Source organism: Macaca thibetana, chromosome 13 (assembly GCF_024542745.1).
Source record: "Macaca thibetana thibetana isolate TM-01 chromosome 13, ASM2454274v1, whole genome shotgun sequence".
Classification (NCBI taxonomy): Eukaryota; Metazoa; Chordata; class Mammalia; order Primates; family Cercopithecidae; genus Macaca; species Macaca thibetana.
In genome coordinates this window covers 81,838,292-81,852,563 of record NC_065590.1, presented here as the reverse complement: position 1 = coordinate 81,852,563, position 14,272 = coordinate 81,838,292, and the positions used below count along the sequence as shown (strand labels likewise).

Below are 14,272 nucleotides of genomic sequence, written 5' to 3'. Positions count from 1 at the left end.
CTAAAAATACAAAAAATTAGCCGGGCGCGGTTGTGGGCGCCTGTAGTCCCAGCTACTCGGGAGGCTGAGGCAGGAGAATGGCGTGAACCCGGGAGGCGGAGCTTGCAGTGAGCCGAGATCGCGCCACTGCACTCCAGCCTGGGCGACAGAGCGAGACTCCATCTCAAAAAAAAAAAAAAAAAAAAATTCTAATAGTAATTCTATTTCATCATTCATGATATTCACATGTGTTTAGGTACATTTATCCAGGCAAGTGGTTTTCGATGCATGGAACACAGACCAGCAGCATTGGCATCACCTGGGAACTTGTCAGAGATGTAAACTTTGTGCCTCACCCTATCCCCACCAAACCGAAGCTCTAGGGATAGGGCACGGCATTGCATTCAACCTTGTCTGATTCTGGTGCATACAAGTCTGAGACCCACTGCTCTCATCACTTCCCAACTAGCAGTCTGCCCACGACAGGTTCTTTTCTTATTTGGTCCCCTCTCCACACTAAACATGTTGGAACTGTAGCCCCATCTACCTGCTTTCAGGAACACTTTTTTTTTGTTTGTTCGTTTGTTTTTCCAGTGAGTCCCATACATACCCACTTCCCCCAATAAACCAGAAACTGTTTGGAGACCCTGAAAGGTCATTCAAAAAAGAATTCTTGATCTCAGTTTTTCGTTAATTCAGTACAGGTTTATTTAGTACTTCTTGTGCAGAAAGCACTGGAAACATAAAGAAATGGTCTCTGTCATCTAAATCAATCTCTCTCTCTCTCTCTCTCTCTCTCTGAGACAGAGTTTCACTCTTGTTGCCCAGGATGGAGTGCAATGGTGCGATATGGGTTCACTGCAACCTCCACCTCTGGGTTCAAACAATTCTCCTGACTCAGCCTCCTGAGTAGCTGGGATTACAGGCATGTGCCACGAAGCCCAGCTAATTTTTTATTTTTAGTAGAGATGGGGTTCACCAGGTTGGTCAGGCTGGTCTCGAACTCCTGACCTCAAGTGATCCCCCTACCTTGACCTCCCAAAGTGTTGGGATTACAGGCGTGAGCCACCGCACCTGGCCGGTCTCTGTCTTTTAGAACCGTATAGTGATGGAACATAGAGCAGGCACTTGCTGGCTATCAGCTGACTGCCCAAATGAACGCACTATCAGACACTGTAGGAAAAAGGATAAAGAGAATACTTTCAAGTTTCTCTTTCTTCAGTTCTTTGCTACTCATCTACTCTGTCTTTTAATGGGTCTCTTCCACCTCCTCTTTCTGTGCCTCACCATGGGTCACTGTGGTCAGGGAGCCTCAGCTCTTTGGCCTAGTAAATCTAAAAGCTGTGCAATGGCTCTATTTAAATTGGACCAATTCATGCAGCCAGTCTTTACTGAACATGTATGTGCCTAGGAAGTCTCAGGAATGGGTAAGTGCTCCTGCTCCCACACAGTCTACAGACCTGGGTGCAATGGTGAGAAAGACCTCAGTAAAGCAGAGGAATTACGAAAGGGAGAGGGTGAGTGAACACTTGGAGAACATAATTTTTATTACTGCAAAGGAGAGAGAGGGACTAGAAATAAATAGGCACTGAGAAATCTCTTAAGGAGACTCCCACCTCAGCACAGGAAGGTGCTCTTCACAATCAAAGCCAGATGCTGGATGCCTGACCAAAGCCAAACTCACAGGAGCCCAGGCTCAGAGTGCTGAGCACCGGCTCTGGCAGTGTGAAGGAGGTAGAGCGCTTCTGTTTTTGCACCTGTTTCGCAGTTAGGAAGCAAGCTCTCTTCCTTGCCAGACTTCCCTTTCGGGCAGGACACTTTTCTTATATTCATGAAGCAAGGCAAACAGTCATAGGACAGTTATTAAACAATTATAAAATGTGTTTTCATTGCTGGCACTGTGTTGAAGTGGAAAGTGCGACGGTTGGGGAAGGATGGGGCAATCCTAACAGGCTGAAATTGTATCCGAGGTCAGAAGACTAGTATGTAATTTCTTAGAACTGTTTCTAAGACATCTCTCTACTTTCACAGTTTTCTCCAGGTTTGGTATTAAAGAGAACACTGCAGTGGCTAAACAGAATAGGGAAATTTCAGAAAGCAATCTTTCATACTTGGACATCTGGTGATTGCAATTTAAGTTTGTCAGAAGAGAAATCATAATTTGCAGTAGACATATATCAGGTTAGGCTGGGGACAGTGGGCAGGGCAGTGCTTCCAGGACTTATAGGCCTTCCATGTGGCCTGGTATTGGGGAGAGAGTGGACTTTGGCAAAGTGTTATTTAGGATAGTGTTGTATAATTTAAACTCACAAAATTTATTCAGATAAAGCCTTTAAGGCTCTGTCAACATAGTAAGCAGGTCAGATCCCAGGTCTGAGAACCTCTGTGTTATCAACCAGTCAGCTGGGATCACTAAATATTGACTGATGACAAGGGATAGAGCCAACGTTGATTTAAAAGGGGGTAATAATACCTTAATTATAAAGTGTAAACTTAGAACTGCTTATGTCACCTAATAACATGTGAGTCTCTTCCACATGAACGAGGTCTGGCAAGGTGGCCAAAGCAATGGCATAGCCACTATAGTCATTTATATAAAAACTTACACTCGGCCGGGTGCGGTGCCTCACACCTGTAATCCCAGCACCGTGGGAGGCCGAGGTGGGCAGATCATGAGGTCAGGAGATCGAGACCACCCTGGCTAACACGGTGAAACTCCATCTCTACTAAAAATACAAAAAAAATTAGCCGGGCATGGTGGCGGGTGCCTGTGGTACCAGCTACTCGGGAGGCCGAGGCAGGAGAATGGCGTGAACCCAGGAGGCGGAGCTTGCAGTGAGCCGAGATCACGCCACTGCATTCCAGCCTGGGTGACAGAGCGAGACTCTATCTCAAAAAAAAAAAAAATTTACACTCAAACTAGATAAACATTTGCAAATGAGGTTGAAATTCAAAACTGCAGAACTCATCTGATAAATGAGTTTCTTTTTTCTTCTTTTTTTTTTTTTTTGAGATGGAGTCTCACTGTGTCACCCAGGTTGGAGTACAATGGTGTTATCTTGGTTCACCGTGACCTCTGCCTCCTGGGTTCAAGTGATTCCCCTGCCTCAGCCTCCCGAGTACCTGGGATTATAGGCGTGCACCACCACATCTGGCTAATTTTTGTATTTTTAGTAGAGGTGGGGTTTCATCATGTTGGCCATGCTGGTCTTGACCTCAGGTGATCCACCTGCCTCAGCCTCCCAAAGTGTTGGGATTACAGGCATGAGCCACTGCACCTGGCCTGGTAAATGAGTTTCAAAAGCAGTATTAGACAAATGGAAAACGAAGTAGAACATGGATTAGAAACACCAACATATAAACACTTCTAGATTAAACAGGAAGTTTTTGAGGCTAGTAATTAATTAATACTCATTAATCAGGTAAAAAGGTATAAAGGAAAGATAGGTACAGAAATATGAATGCCTAAGTGTCAGTCTACATCACGTCATTAAAAAGAATAAAGGGTGGCTCGTGCCTGTAATCCCAGCACTTTGGGAGGCCAAGCCTGTCTACTAAAAATGGAAAAATTAGCCAGTTGTGGTGGTGGGTGCCTGCAATCCCAACTACTCAGGAAGCTGAAGCAGGAGGCAGGAGACTCACTTGAGTCTGGGAGGCGGAGGTTGCTGTGAGCAAAGATTGTGCCACTGCACCCCAGCCTGGGCAACATAGTGAGACTCCACCTCAGACAAAAACCAAAAAACAAAGAAAGAGGGACCTTGGTACTCCTTGGTGACAGGGATTGGGTCTAGTCACCACGATATGCCAAATACCTAATATGACACTTAGGAACTCAACAGATTTTTATTAAATAAACAAAAAAATTAATTTTAACCCTGCCTTATTCCAAAAAAGGATTAATATTTTTGTTGAATGAATTAACAATGATGTCACTTCTTATGTATGCTTCTTTAAATTATCATTTCAGACAGAAGATAAAGTACCTAATAGTTTCCTAAAGCAGTAGAATGAAAGAACTCCCTGTGGCATGAAAATTATTGTGTGATGTATTTTAATTTATGAGTATCCCAGACCATGTGGCTTGATTGTCCATTTGACTAACTGCTTACAGCTATTTTATGAGAGAATTAAATGCTAGCATACTGAACATCAATAAAAGCAGGCAACCCTTTTAAATTAAAATCAGGATTTTCTCTCTCTCTCTCTCTTTTTTTTTTTTTTTTTTGAGACAGGGTCTTGCTTTGTCGCCCAGGCTGGGGTGCAGTGGTGTGATCTCGACTCACTGCAACCTCTACCTCCTGTGTTCCTCACATCCCACAGGTGTACTAACTCCATGGCAGCCAGGCTTTTAAAGCCCCATGAGGCTGCAGATGTCACACAGGCCATGTATGTTTAAGTACATCCCTGCTGTTTAGAGTGAGGGGCTAGGTTGCTTAGCTGGATATTTGACAACTATTATAGGGATTTGGGTCAAATTTTTACGTAAGATTTTTTTTAAACAAAACCCATTTAGACACAAAGTATTTCTGAGGATAAATCCTGCTGGGATTATAGGCGCATGCCACCATGCTCGGGTAATTTTTGTATTTTTGGTAGAGATGGGGTTTCACCATGTTGGCCAGGCTGGTCTCAAACTCCTGACCTCAAGTGATCCACCCACCTCAGCCTTCCAAAGTGCTGGGATTGCAGGTGTGAGCCACTGCACCTGGCCTAAAATTAGGATTCTAAAGGGTACTTTTATGGGTTGATGAATATATATTTTTAATAGTAGGAGAACACTGAAATTTTAATAGAAGTCAGTAATTCCTGTGTGTGAACTTTTAGGTATGCATATAATACACAAATTAAGATTATGTGGTAATTCTTTTAGGAAGCTAGACACTAAAGGCATGAGATTGTCGACTGTGAATTCTAGCCAATGGATAGAAAGACAACATTCCCGGATTCGTGTTTGCAAATTCTTCCTCCCAGTCTGAATAGTCTTAGCCTGTCAGATGGGTAAGAACCTGGCAGGGGATCCTACAGGGGCAGCAGTGTCCTGCTTATTTTACTGATTACAGCTGCAAATATAAAGAAACTCGAGGTTTGGGAGTAGAGTTGCGGGCATTAGCTCATTCTGCTTAGCCCTTGAATACAAGCATCAGTGGTACACTAGAAGGCCACAGTGGCATGCATGGGGCTTGGAGTCAGTAGTTCTGGGGATCGCTAAGACAATCCAACTGAAAGGTGATGGTACAAGGTTACTTAGGGGAGATGCACTCTGGTTTCCCTTCAGTTTACATACGCCTTTTGCCTTTTACAAAAACCACATTGGGGCACTGGGACTTTCCCATCTATGCTTGGGTAATATTTGAGAACATCTTTCTGAAAAGGGAGATGTGACACACGGAAGAGGTGAGTGGATCCCCTAGTTTTTTTTTTTTTTTTTTTTTTGAGACTGAGTCTCACTCTGTGACCCAGGCTTGAGTACAGTGGTGCAATCTCCGCTCACTGCAGCCTCCGCCTTCTGGGTTCAAGCGATTTTCCTGCCTCAGCCTCCTGAGTAGCTGGGATCACAGGCACGTGCCACCACACCCGGTTAATTTTTGTATTTTTAGTAGAGACAGGGTTTTGCCATGTCAGCCAGGCTGAACTCCTGGCCTCAAGTGATCCATCCGCCTTGGCTTCCCAAAGTGCTGGTATTACAGGCGTTAGCCACTGTACCCGACTGGATACCGACTAGATATCTCCCATCCCACAGGTGTACTAACTCCATGGCAGCCGGGCTTTTAAAGTCCCATGAGGCTTCAGATGTTACACAGGCCATGTATGTTTAAGTACATTCCTGCTGTTTAGAGTGAGGGGCTAGGTTGCTTAGCTGGATATCTGACAACTATTATAGGGATTTGGGCCAAATTTTTACATAAGATCTTTTTTAAACAAGACCCATTTAGACACAAAATATTTCTGAGGAAAAATCCTGCTAACAGGGTTAATGTAGAAACATATCTATGCAAAACAACCCAAATACGGCCAAAGCTAGGAGGAAAACAACAACCACCACCACCACCACCACCACCACCAACAACAACAACTCAACTCATGACAAAACAGTAACTGTCTTGCGCAAGTCAAAATTCAGTTTAAAACACAAATTCTACATTTATCCAAGTTGCTAATGCCCACTAGCTTCATTACTAAGAGACTGACTTAGGATGCACAAGTTGGAGAAAAGTCTCTAAACTGATATTCTCCTGGGCTACCACTCCTGGGGTTAAGAACCTTGTCACTTTGGGCCTGGAGGATGAACTAAGTCTCCTATTATCCTTTAGTTTCTCCCTGTTCTAACTTGTCCTGCGTATTTTCCTAAACTTATTTTTAAAACCTCCAATGACTCCCCTTTACCACAATATTAAATTCACTCCTGTCATCTGGCTTTGGGGGCACTCCACACTTTGTGATTTTCTCTGGCTGTTAACTCGGTATCATACTACTAAATGCAGCAGGTTCTCAGCGGAGGAAGTATCCTGGTATTGCTGCTAAGTAACCAGGTAGATATTTCTGTTCAATTCCAATAAAATTGTCCAGGGTAGGGCATTCAAATGCCAAGCATGCCTTTCTTTGCTCAGGGGTAAAGGGGTTGTAATACAGCTTTCAACAAGAATAGACAGACCTCGTGTGCCTGTAGTCTTAGCCACTCAGGAGGCTGAGGCAGGCAGATCCCTAGAACCCAGCTCAAGCAAGGTTACAGTGAGCTATGATCACACCACAAGATAGACCTGACTTATTACGCATGTATTCAGTTCCCCAGTATCCCAAACCTAGAGCTAATACGCTATCTTACTCCTAATATAGTAAAGTTACTGACTAGAATGGTTTAATTAGGTTGGTTTTTGTGATGGTTATTTTTATGTGTCAACTTTACCAGACTAAAGGATAGTTAGCTGGTAAAACATAATTTCTGGGTGTGTCTGTGAGGGTGTTTCCAAAAGAGATTGGCATTTGAATCATTAGACTGAATAAAGATCTGTCTTCACCAACATGGGCAGCATCATCCAATCCACTGAGGACTTGGATAGAAGAAAAAGGCAGAGGACGGGCTATTGTGCTAGAACATCATCTTCTATGCCCTCAGACATGTGAGCTCCCCAAGTTCTTGGGCTTTTGGACTCTGGGACTTAAACCAGTAACACAACACTGCCCATCTCCCAAGCCACCTCCCAGATTGGGAGTCACACCATCAGTTCCCCTGGCTCTCAGCCCTTCAGAGACAGACTGAATTACACCACCAGCTTTCTCAGTCTCCAGGATGCAGATGGCATTAACATGAGACTTCTTTACCTCCATGACTGTAAGCCAATTCCCATAATAAATCCCCTCTTAGATATCTTTATATATATTCTACTGGTCCAATTTTTCTACAGAACCCTAATACAGGTTGTCTCTGTACTACTTATTGAAATAGGACACTTAATATTTGTTAAGTATTTAAGTAGAATATTTGAAAACTTGTCTTAACAGAAACTTTAAGGCCAGGAGCAATGGCTCACGCCTGTAATTCCAACACTTTGGGAGGCTGAAGTGGGTGGATCACCTGAGGTCAGGAGTTTGAGACCAGCCTGGCCAACATGGCGAAACTCCATCTCTACCAAAAATACAAAAAAAATTAGCCAGGCGTGATGGTGGGCATCTGTAATCCCAGCTACTCGGGAGGCTGAGGCAGGAGAATCACTTGAACCTGGGAGGCGGAGGTTCCAGTGAGCCAAGATGGCACCACTGAACTCCAGCCTGGGCGACAGAGTAAGACTCCATCTCAAAACAAACAAACAAACAAACACCACTTTAAGTAGTTGAGAAACATTATTCATTGGTACATAGCTAATATCCTATTTATAAACATTCTTATGTATTCATAAAAGCAACTGCTCAACACGTTATCCTACTTCCAGTTACAAGTTTTTTAATAATCTGGCTTTGCACTAATTTACATGACTTTTATGCCCAATTAGGCTAAATTTATGGAAATTTATCTGAAAACTGATTCTAGGCTAAAGTCAAGCCTTTAGCCTCATCCTATTCTGACATCACAGGGAGGTAGCAGCTGAGGCTGTGGTGGGAGAATGACAAGAACTGAGCGTGGGCCGCGGGCTCTTACCTTCAGCAACTTCATCAACTCTTCTAGCTGGACCATCAGTTCCCGCCTGCTCTCTTGCAGGGCTGACATCCTCTGCTCCAGTTCATCCTTCCTTTGCCTGTCCAAGAGGAGAAGCCCATCAGATAAAGGGACCCTCAAAGATGGATCTAAGGCCAGGTGAAATGGATTTCAGACCTGATCCTGCTACTTACCAGTTATGAGACGTTGAGCAAGTCATTTAGCTTCCAATACCTCATAAAATGGTGATAATGTCTGTTTTGCCTACTTTCCTGGACTGTTCTGAGAATCATAGGTAAAAGTGCTTTGGAAAGTTTACATGACCATATAAAGATACTATTCATATTACCAGAGTGAATTAATGATCAAAAAACTCTTTAGAAAGTCAATGCTTTTCGAAAAATATATAAAATCAGCCCAAATTTAGATTAATAGTAGATAAACCATATTAAACTGCTCAGAGAAAACAGGGTTCAGTAGCAAGTACTTCTGACACTAGACAGATTCAAGAAGGGTGACAGATCAAGATGGCTCCCTGTGTCCAAGAACAGTCACTTTTCCTTGAGGATACATTTTACACCATCTACTCTAGCTCAGTATGTCCAAAACCAGACTTAAGATTTTTCTCCCTAAATGGTTTTCTTGTCTCTCTTTTTTTTCTTGTCTCTGTCTCTTTTCTGTCTCTGCTATTTTTCCTTCCAGGTGTCATGGCTGAAAAACTCAGTCCTCTTTGTTACTTTCTTCTTTATATCCCATATTCAATCAATAACACAATTCAGATCATTCTTTCTTGGAAAATTTATGTGCCTATCTTTCTATTCCCATTTCGCTTGCTTTATCTAAGCACTCCTTTCCTCAAACATCAAACAGTCTCCTTGTGTGATTAATCCTGCTTTTTTTTTTTTTTTTGTGATGGAGTCTCACTCTGTCGCCCAGGCTGGAGTGCAATGGTGCGATCTTGGCTCACTGTAACCTTCGCCTCTCCGGTTCAAGCGATTTTCCTGCCTCAGGCCTCCTAAATAGCTGGGATTACAGGCATCACCACCATGCCCATCTAATTTTGTATTTTTAGTAGAGATGGAGTTTCACCATGTTGGCAAGGCTGGTCTCGAACTCCTGACCTCAAGTGATTCACCCGCCTCAGCCTCCCAAAGTGCTGGGATTACAGGTGTGAGCCACCGCAACTGGCTCTTTCATCTTTTATGGTGAGGAAAAAGCAGTGGAATAGAAGTCAACAGCCTCAAAGTTGAGTATCAGTCCCAGTATTTAGCAAATATGCAACCTTAGACAAGTCACTTAGCCTCAGTTTTCTCTCCTCTAAAAGGGGACTAGTAACAGCAACAATATTCTGAGGATCATATAAGGTAATAAACATGAGGGTGTTCTATGAACTTTAAACTGCTGCTCAAAGCAAAGCTATGTTCATCGTCCCATAATGATCGCAACAGAATTTCTAGCATCACTGACCCTTGCCTGCACAATCTGGACCTATGCTGTCTATCACAGTAGCCACTAGCCATGCCTGACTACTGAGCCCCTGAAACACAGCTAGTCTGAATTGAGATGCTCAGCAATTGTAAAGACTTAGTGCAGAAAAAAGCAAACTATCTTGATCATGTTTTAATACTGATTACACGTTGAAAGGATAATATTTTGAAAATATCAGGTTAAGTAAAATATAGTATTAAAATTAATGCCACCTATTACTTTTTGGTTTTTCAATGAGACTGTTAGAAAATTTTTAATTACATATGTGGCCTGCATTTCTATCGGAGAGTGCGGCTCTAGATCCCATCTACATTCCTATCCTTAGCACCTCACCTCCTATTTTATGCCCTTTGTGTCTGGACCTCCAGCTTATGGTTCACTTTTCCTAAGTGGGCTCCATAATTATATAACTCACCTTCCAAATCTTATTCATTCCTTAATGTCTGACCCAACATCACTGTCAGGAAGCTGCTCCTGATCACTGCAGCAGGGACTGCTTGATTAAGCACTACAGTAATTAGTGCTCCTCGGTGGTACTTAATTTACTTTACTCACTGCCATTCCTACCATGATGCAAAATCCTTGAGGTCAGGGATGGGCCTTACTCATCTCTGCATGTATTGAAGGATGAAGAAAATATCAGGCATCCAGTATCGCCTAATTAACATCTACCGAACTTACCAAAATCATGATTTGGAACTCTCCAAGGGTTTCCAATGACCTAACAATTAAGACTTTCTAGAATCTGATCTCAATTGCCTGGCAAATTGTATCTCCTATCACTGGCACTCTAAAGATTGATGTAATGCATGATTGAAAAGAAATTTTTAGTTCCAAGACTCTTTCCCTTTTCTGAAATGTGCCATAATTATTTGGGGGAATCATACTGAACCCCAAGCACACTTCCAATCTGAAATGTTTTGTCCTACACTCCATCCAAATCATTATCTACTTTTCATGGTCTAGCTCAACTTCCACCACCTCCATGGGTCCGAATGCTTCCAGAGGAAAATTAGACACACAAAGGTGGTAGAGAATGAATATAGATATAATACCTATATTATATAGGTATTATATATGTAAAATATCTCGTGTATATATACTTTATATTATATATATATATATTTCTCTGCACAGATTTCTTATCCATACTGTTTATTGACAATGCACAATACTATTTAACTGACTACCAAATTATTTTCTGTTTTGTTCCCAAATCAGATTATAAGTTTTTAGGAAGGACTCATTGTCTTCTAGTCTTCATACTCCCTAAACTTCCAGTGCAGTAGACTCTCTAGAAGAAGGACCTACTCATTCAATGTTCTAGGAAGATTTCCTTCCCTGAACTCCTGAGCCTGGATGTTATATTCTTTATCTGTACTGTGTGTGACCAAACAATTACGGTATAAGGTGAAAATGAATGAGCTACAGCTACATCCAACCACATGGAATGATCCTAAAGGCTAATATGGTAGGGGTAGGGGGTATACAGGGAAGTCCTCTGGGACTATCCCCACCATATTAGTACAATATTTCTATTAAGATCAGAAAACAAAAGGCAAAACTAAACAGTTTATTACATAGGATAGTGATAATGCGATAATACTGTTTTAAACACAAGGCAATGATAAACCAAATTCTGGATAGGGGTTCACCCAGTGGGGAAGGTGAAGGCAAGGAAATGGGGTAAGGGAGAGGTACTTCTATGGATGACATTGTTTTAGTCATATATGAGTTCTCAAATAGGATGTGGGTTCATAAGTATTCATTTGACTATTATGCTTCATAAATGTTTGTCACACGCACATTTGTCATACATTTTATTGTAAGCAACATACCATTAAAAATAATAATAAAGGAAGAAAAGGCAACCCTGGTGCAAGGCTCATAGCCACTCACCCTATGGGTGAAGTTGTCCACCTTGTTTTATTATACTAACTGGGTACTGGCAGTCCCAGGCCTCATACACACTGATCAAAAGCAGACGGATGTCAGATACCTACAAGCGAATCCAGCCCTTTATGTGTCTTTTGATAAGCAAAAGTTCTTAATATTAATATAAGTGGATTTAACAACTTCTTCTTTCATGGTAATTCTAAGATATTACTTTCTATTCCAAAATCCTGAAGACATTCTCCTACTTTTCTTCTAGAAATTTTTTTTTTTTTTTTTTTTTGAGACAGAGTTTCGCTCTTGTTGCCCAGGCTGGAGTGCAATGGCGCAATCTCAGCTCACCACAACCTCAGCCTCCCAGGTTCAAGCAATTCTCCTGCCTCAGCCTCCCGAGTCTTTTAGAAGTTTTAAAGTTCTGTATTCATGTCGAATCCATCTGGTGTCGGTTTTTGTAATTAGTGTGGGGTAGAAGACCAACATGTTTTGTACATAGGCATAAACAACTGTCCCAGCACACTTTAAAATAGTCCCTCCTTTCTTCAGTGATATAGGAACTCCTTTTGAGGTTAAAAACTTTCTGATTTCTCCACCTTCAGATGCTCGTTGGTCTCAGATTACATTCCTGCTTCTTGCTATCCTATGTGACATTCCTGGACTTAGCCCTGCTACGACATCTAAGATAATTTTTAGATCCTTCCAGCTTAACTGAGCATTTTCAGCAATCCCAGTTTCAGCAACAGTTAGACTCAGGATGACAGGCCTTTTTGCTTTTCTAGATATAAAATCAGGCACTAGACAACAGGTGCATCTTATGCCAACAGCCTAGACTTACAGTCTGCCCAAGTCAGCAACATTTGTGCTCCCATCCTTCCTAGTACGACACCAGCTGTACTAACACCCCAGACGTGCAGCAGTGAACCACAGAGCCACCCAAATCTCAGCCTAACTACATGAAGAAACTAAAATAAATTTTTAGGAGAATGAAAATCTCTATACATCTAATGATTTTTTTCACCTGCACCAGTTTAAATTCTTTATGACTCTACTATGACAACTTTTATTGATGATCTAAATCTAAACTATCTACAGAAAACAATAATCTCCATTCTCTGGGAAAAGAAACAAGAGGCTACACAGAATCCCAGATAATAGCAAATTAAAAATCAACCTAAACAGAAAGAACCCACTATTTGAAAATCTAGAGATCTGGTGAGAATCAAGTCACTAAATGTAGTTTCCATAATGTCTTAACTTACAGAAGAGTGTGTACGCGTGTGTGTGTGTGCGCGCGCGCGCGCGCCCGCACACACACACACACACACACACACACACCCCTTCCCCTAAGGCTCATAGGCAATAAGACCCTAATAATCAGATCATTTCTGTGAAGACTTCCCCATTCCCTCCAAAACAGCGTCACACATGGTGGTAACACTGCTCTCTAATCCCATTCTCATTCTATGTCCTTAGTTTCCTGATTCTTGAGACACTTCATTTAGAAGCCATGGTGCAAGGGTTTCATGTCTCAGAGACGTGCACAGGAAGCATCCTTCTCCTTTGGCAGAGCCCTGCACTGACTGTAAAGAGCCAGGAAAATATACTCACAGGAAAAGCAAAGCATTCTTCCCGCCAACTGTCTCCAAAGTCAGACAAATTAGCAAGATAAGAAGAGGGACTGCAGCACAGTGGTCTTCTTAAAGCAATCACAGAAGTATAAACAGTGCCCCGCTGGTCCCGGAGCTGGGAGACTGGTATTTACTAAGTTCTGTGATAATGGCTGACATTCGTAGAGTGATTTCTAATGGAACCCAGACATCTGAAGCAGTAACAGAATGGGTGAACTCTGCAGTGGTTTGCTCTCACAGGATTGTTTATACTGAACAACAGATTCTTCCCCACTCCTTTGGTTTCCTCAGACAAGTTCCATCCATAGCAGATTACATGTGGGAAGTGGTAGAGTGTCCCTACTCACCTCAGCAGCCGCAGCTCTGCCAGCAGCGTGGGGTTCTGCTGTGCCTTCTCAGGGGTGGGCTGGGAGGCCTGCTCGTGTTCCAGGCGGAGACGCTGAATCTCCTGCAGGATCTCTCTGGAGAGGACGTGTGAATGGAAAGGGGCTGCACAGTGCTTCTCACTCACGCTCCCTCTTTCCCTATTACAAGTGTTCAACTCTAGCAGCGCCTCCTCTACCAATCTTGTTCTGATTGCTTCCAAATGGCCAAGAGGTGAAATGGACACCTTCTCAATACTGCTTCACCTGACATTTCCTCAACAAAGCAATCCTTTGTGGTGGAAAAAGTCATAAAAATACTCTTCTCAAGGACCTGAAAAATCTCCATGAAAGGAAAATTACAGCCAGAATACTTTATTTACTCTGTTCCACTCAGGGAGGAGGAAAAGGGAACTCCTTGCAATCTCCTAATGCAGGTCCTGTGCTGACTTCCCTTAATCCTTACCTGCCCCTTCCTTCCCCCTGTCCCCGATGCCCCAGTGGACAGCTGTGTTGCCTCTACCTACGCCTGTTACCTTAGGTCAGGTCTCCTCGACCTGGCTTCTACCTTTCAGTACATAATGGTGTGCTGTCTGCTCTCTGTGCCTTTAAATGGTTTTTCTTTTTTTTTAAGGAGAGACCAGACAGTCCTACATAGCATAATGGGTCAGGACAAGATGACTAGATACAGCAAAATGCTGCTGGGAAGCAGAGTGAAAAATGCAATTGTGAGAGGGGGTCACACGGATGGGTGGGAGAAGGCCCTGCTAAAAGGAATCCCCCGAGGGCAGGTG

The 14,272-nt window shown here is 42.6% G+C and overlaps 1 protein-coding gene across 19 annotated transcripts in view; it reads right to left on the bottom strand.

Moving 5' to 3' along the window:
* Positions 1–14,272, bottom strand: part of DTNB (dystrobrevin beta) — a 303,400-nt gene that overhangs the window by 40,979 nt on the left and 248,149 nt on the right. For all 19 annotated transcript variants that reach the window (XM_050753639.1, XM_050753647.1, XM_050753643.1 and 16 more), the window contains 2 exons: positions 13,464–13,577; positions 8,114–8,210 (listed from right to left, as the gene is read on the bottom strand). In XM_050753639.1, coding sequence (XP_050609596.1) covers positions 8,114–8,210; positions 13,464–13,577 — 211 coding nt within the window. The remainder of the gene's footprint in view (positions 1–8,113; positions 8,211–13,463; positions 13,578–14,272) is intronic.